At 47.8% G+C, this 6,265-nt stretch overlaps 1 protein-coding gene across 1 annotated transcript; it reads right to left on the reverse strand.

Moving 5' to 3' along the window:
- Positions 1–482: 482 nt before the first annotated feature.
- On the reverse strand, positions 483–5,582 carry LOC308099515 (E3 ubiquitin-protein ligase UBR2-like; the record flags this gene model as incomplete). Its single annotated transcript, XM_080448258.1, has 1 exon — positions 483–5,582. One exon carries the CDS (start codon positions 5,580–5,582, stop codon positions 483–485), a length of 5,100 nt encoding a protein of 1,699 aa, XP_080304384.1.
- Positions 5,583–6,265: the final 683 nt, after the last annotated feature.

A 6,265-nucleotide genomic window follows, 5' to 3' on the forward strand; every position in this document is an offset into this window, starting at 1 on the left:
TGGCATATGTTCCTCAGGGAATTTAAAGGCCTAGTAAGTACTACTTATTCCATACTTATTGAAGTTTCATACTAAGAAAAAAAATATGTTCTCTTAATCTGTATGTTAAATGTGTATCTCAAATGTTCATGTAGTGTACCTGTTTTACTTTACGTGAGTTCTGTACGTTCTTTCTCGTCTTTCCATTATAAGTTTTCAGTTGTGCCCGAAGACAAGGTAACTTTTGCCTCCCCTGGCTCCAGCATCGCTAGTCTGCACTCACTCAGTCTCACTAGAGCTGTTCCATGTGTTTACACATATGAGGTTCCCTCCAAAAAAGTCCCTTTTCCCATGAACACGTGTGCGTCGTTGTCAGGACAACGCACAGAGCGTTGTCACGTAAACCAGGAAGTAGCACACAGATAGTTGTATAGTTTTTTTTTTACACTTTATTTTCTATATATCAACAACATGACCGATCCGAATCAAATCCCTACCACCGATTACAAATGCGTCCTGGATCTGGCGTAGCCTATCTCCTCTGTAATGCTGTGATGTCGCCACAGACGCTGAATCCTTAGATAACGATCTGAACAAAGATGGAGGGGATTATGTCTACTCAGACCCTCGTCTGTCTCTCCATAGTCGTCCAGATAAGGCGGAGCGTAGAAACATGCTTTGGTTTTACCATAAAGAAACAAAACCTGGCAGTCTCGAACCCTGAGGAATATTCCCAGTCCAGCTCCACAGGTATAGCTGTGTGCAATGCAGGCCCCAATGTCCACAGACTCCACACCCTCCACCTCAGTCAGACAGCAGTAACTCTGAGAGCACAACATGGCTCCACACACCAAGCACATGGTGGGAGCACTGGGACAGGTGAAGCTAAAAGCTTTGTTAATCAAACAGCTGTAGTCTTCAGGCAGCTCTATAAGTCTGTTGGACTGTCTGGGATACCTGACCAGAGGACTGTCTCCCTGCAAAGCCTGTCTCACGCCCGTATGGCAGCACCACCCCTGTATGAGTGTGTCCATAAGCGGCCGGTGTCTATGGTAAAGTTGCAGCAGATTGGAGGGGAGACTGAGGTAGGTACACAACGCCTCCCACTGGCCAGGACCTGCAACCTGCAGTGCAGATGGTGTTCGTGTGGAGTTGAGATGGGTGAAGAACATAGCAGCTGATCGGAGGAACGGTTGAACTCCCTTCTTCACACAACGCCACAGATGCCTACCCGAACACAGCTCTGGAAGACTGTCCAGGTGACTCCTGACTTTGTTGTAGAGGAGGAAAGTTAACTCCTCTTCCTCCTCCTCCTCATTCCCTGCTCCTCCTGACTCCTGATCCATGGTCACCTCCCCGTGTACAGATGTTATCAGGATCTGGACCAGGTGAGCCACAGTCAGCAGGTGGAAGAGGTTCAGGTGGGCCGAGTCAACTGTACTCTGCCCTGATTGGTCCAGACCCTGAACGGAACTATACGACATCAGACTGGATACCAGGAGATGAAACATGTCTACATCCAAGATGCATGGAGTGTTCTCAACCTGAGGATCTGGAACAACAGCTGAGAACAGTCTGGTGAAGTGTGTGTGTACAGTGGACAGTGGAGAGGACATCCAACAGACTGAGGCAAACCTACACAAAGATGTCAAACAGTCCTCCTGTCTACAGGGTAAACTTTCAAATAAAGGCCTCTCCTCATCTGCCAAGAGTCTCTCAATAGATTGTACGGTGAAGGCACAGCTGTTCCAGGACATGATGGGGACTCTGGGGTCATGGTCGTTAGGGTTGACATTCAGTCCAACCTTGTAGGTTGCCATGCCAAAGGTAATCACCATCTCCTTAATGCCACTGGAGAAGGGTTCACTGGGGGTGTGCTCCAATACCTGTTTAAGGCCTTTTCTGGTATTTGTGTGCAAAGCAGCAACCTGTTGAGATGTCACCTTCAACCATTCCTCCAAACTCAGCTGTTCACCACTGTGTGTGGGTCTGTGTGTTCTTGGTAGGATGGGTATAACTGCATTACTGAGACATCGGCACAGAGGACAGGGGAACTCTCCGTTCTCGACATCATTGTTTGGGATAACTCTCAGACGCCTCCGTTCCTTATCCTGCTCCGTCTCAAAGTACCTCTGCCAGCAGGAGGCGTGCATGACGTGACCACAACTTCCTGTGTGAGTTCCACAGTTCAGTTCAGGGTGCGGAAATAGAGGATCATGGTGTTCTGGGTCAGGTAGAGGTGCGCTTCTGTTTTGAGACATAACAGTGGAGCGCTGGACAAAGGCAGCCATGACCATGGCCTGACCATGACCTTTGACCTCCTGTTTTTCCTGACAGAGAATACAGATGACCAGCTGACGCTCAGATGAACCAGAGCAACTAGGACCAACACACACCAACACATCTGGAGCTGGATCGGGAGAACTGTCAGGAACAGGAGTCTCATTCATTTCATCCAGACTTTGTTCAAACAGTTCTCTGTTTTCATTGAGGAATTGTTTCTGCATCCCTGACATCTGCGCCATGATCTTCTCTCTGTGGAGGTGAGCTAACTCTACCTTCCTCTTCTTCCTCTCCGCTTTGTCTTTCTCTCGCACCGCCTCGTTATGTGTATGTGTGCTGCTTGTGTCAGTAGATGTTGAGGCAGTTTGTGCTGTCATGGTTTTGATATTGGACACCATCATCAGTATCCAGTGCACCATGTCCTTATGGACCTCCAGGTGAGGCGCGTCGTGAAGAGTCTCTAACAGAGCGAGGATACTGGCCGAGTTACTGGGACTGTCTACTGGACGTGATATCTTGCTAGTGAAGTTAAAGGTGATATCGTCCTGTCCAGAGCTTTTCTCTATCTGCTGTTGTTCCTCTAACAGTGACATACCTATCAGATGGAGAACCCTCTGCAGCATGGACTCAGACCAGTGTCCTGTACTGGGCTCCACGGCCCATTGCAGCACAGCTCCCAGTATAACCAGTAAAACGTCACACTGTAGCAGGTTGACCAGACTGGCGAATAATGGACAAAAGGGGGGCAGCACTTGTGGAAGGAGTGCAGAGTTTTCTCCATTCTGTCTCTTGAGGTTCCTCTGGGCTTGTTCTGCCATGGACCGGTCACTTCTAGAGTAATGGTGGAAGTAGAGGTCGAATAGTTTGGAACACTCTGGTCTGAGTTCATACAGTCCTCCGCTACCTGTCACACCTGGCTTCTTCTTGAAGAGTGCCACACTGTCAATCAATCTTTCAATCCCTGTATCCTCGTATACATTCTCCGGTAGAGATTTTAGTAATTGACTGTGAGACATTGGTTTCATGGAAAGTCGATGGATGATCTCTCTCCTTATCTCTTCTGAAGAATGGACCTTACTTAAGCCACACAAATACCGCTCTCCCACGACCATGATAATGACATGAAGCATCTCTGCAATTAAAACGTTGTTCTGTTTGACTACGTCCATGTTGGTATCCCTGCTGTATCTCTTCTTGTCGTCTACTGAGCCGAACACATGGAACAGCTCAAACCTATCGAGAACGACCATCAGGAAATGATCTGGATCCATCATAGATGCCCCGACCTGCAGCATGATGAGGTCCTTGTCAAACATCTCCACTCTGCACTCCATACTGTGGTAGTAACTGATCTGGTTTATCCAGGTGCCAGAGAAGCCGTTCGACCTCCACATCCCAGCATGCACCTGGGCACAGAAGACCAGGCAGCGTAGGGGGTATTCTATCAGTATGGGGGGGCTCAGTTCACTCAGTGGGAGGTGTTCAGGGCATCGATACGCCAACTCTGTTTTACTGAGGAGAACATGGAGACCAGCCAGCAGTCTAGAAACAGGCAAATGGATGGACACTTTCTCCTTTGACACCAGGTAGGGTATGGTCACTATAGAATGCCCCACCAGGCCCAGGATGATGGGCCGCTCTCCCTCTGTTGAGCTACCGTAACACTGACTCAGAGCACACAGGACCTTCCCGTAGGCTTCTATTAACACACGCTCATCAGAAGCACACCACTGCTGGATCAATGAGATGACAGGGGTCAGTATCCTTTGCAGGTTACAGGTTACCCGCCACTCTGGTTCCAGCTCCATCTTTCTCACTACTGGATCCACCCCCTGCATGCATTTGAGCACCTCTAAAAATGCATCAAGTCCCTCAAGAAACTTCTCTCTAAGCTGGTCTGTCCATTCTGTAGGTCTACAGGTCAACACGTAGCTCAAGTCCTTTATAAGACTCCATAGGTAGTGGTCAAACTGTTTGTGTCTCAGATGACTCATAAAACACTTGATGATCTTCTTCATTAAATCCTCTTCTATCATCAACATACGAGCCAGTGACGGGACAGTGAATATTTGGACGGACAGGGAAGTGATGCTGTCTTCTTTGTCATGATCGTCCTTCGCATAGTTGTTCTGCAATTGCTCATAGTTTTTAGCAAACTGGATGGCAAACAGATTCTTATACTTCAGATCCATAAGGAGGGCACTCATTAACAGTTGATGATACACGTTCCTAGCTCCTTTCCACATCTTGAAGTCACACAGCATCAGAGTGTCGACCAGAGTCTGTTCTTCAGGTCCTCTCTGGAGAACAACCTGACACAACACCCTCCTCAGAGCATCTGAGTATCCTATGATTTGTCCTAGCCAGGACAGAGCTTTGAGAGCAAAGCACTGATGAGCCACAACAGAAGAATGCATCACCTGAACTCTGAGCGGTTTGGACTGACCATTGGCGGAACTTATTATAACTGACTTGGCCTTTTCACAGAACTCGAAGTCTCCAAAACGAATGGACTTCCTCCCATCTCTGTTGATGGTGGAAGCGATGCTGACAGCCTCCTTATAAGTGCAGCTGACATCTTTATGCAGTGTGTAGATGACCTGTTCATAAGTATGAACCTCATCATTAAACAGCATACAGCAGAATGTATCGTCAGCCCGCTCTGGAGGTACCAGTCCCAGCGGAAGCTGGTCTTCTTGCTCCCAGGTTAACATGTCCACTGCATATTTGAGGATGACAGAAAAGACATTGAAACAACGAGCAGTCATGTCATCTGACAGCTGAGACAGAGGGTCCTCCCATGAGTCTGTGAAGTTAGGTTGGTGTTTCTGACAGGAAGGATCCTTTTTCCATGCCTCGTCATCTCCACAATCACAGCAACCTCCTCCACTTGTCGTGTTCATCTTGTAGCGATGCTCTTTGTGCACGCTCCCCAGAAAACACTGCATACAGAGAACACAGGTTGAGTCGGTTGCACACTCTCTGCAGGAGTAGGTAGGTTCTCCTGCTTTGAACACGCGTCCACAGAGGTGAGAGGGTGACCGGATCTCTTCCAGTTTGGCCAGTCCAACGGACGGCTCCTCACCACACAGGAACCACTCCAGAGGAGATAATAGGACATTCTGGGACAGCAAGTCCTCACTCTGAGCGTCGAGGACGGGACCGGGACTGTAAATCCTGGGGACATAAACTGCCAGGTGGTGGTAGATCTGACTCGAGAGATCTGAAGACTGGGGCCATGATGAGCTGGTGTCCTTGGCAGAGAAATTGATTAGCTCAGGACATAAAACTGAAATCTGAAGCTCTCCGCGAGACTGCATCGTGGATCTCTGCCAGGTGTAGTGGAACTCCATATTAAACAAATCTATGATGTCAGTTGTCTATGATTTATCTATGATGGATGGCTCCATATTTGGGCAAGGTTGAGCCCAATTCAACCACCACTACCTTCCATTATGAAATTAACGTGAAATATGTTTTTAAATGTGAAAAAATTGGCGTGCGAGAGAGAGCACGAGAGAGAGAGAGAGAGAGCTCTCTGTAAGAAGTAATTTCACTTTCCTTTGCGTATTGACAAAGTGATGGATGTTCTTGGGAGGGACTGGGGAAGTAGGGCAGATAAATGTACTAGTGATAGATCAAGGAAGACAGGAGGAGAAAGAGAAGGGTTGTGCAGAGGCAGCACTCCCCTTTGAAAGAATCACAGATTAACAGAGAGACAGATAGGAAGTCTGAAACAAAGGTATCATTCTCAAACAGCAAGTTGGAAAAGAGAGAAAGGAACAGGAAGTTTGGTCATTAGCCTGGAAGTGGAATGAAACAAGCATGTGGTCTTTTAAACAGGGCAAAGAAGAGAGCAGGAAGAAAAAGGGTGGATGGATAGAAAAATTTGATGTGCAGTTGCCGGAATGGCAAATGGAGCGAGATAAAATTATCTCTCTCAAACAGGGGAGTCGGGGAGAAGTGAAGTTTCTCTTCTCCGACATTCTCTATAATTGCTGTG

Source organism: Gymnoscopelus braueri, assembly GCF_963280865.1.
Source record: "Gymnoscopelus braueri genome assembly, chromosome: 13".
Classification (NCBI taxonomy): Eukaryota; Metazoa; Chordata; class Actinopteri; order Myctophiformes; family Myctophidae; genus Gymnoscopelus; species Gymnoscopelus braueri.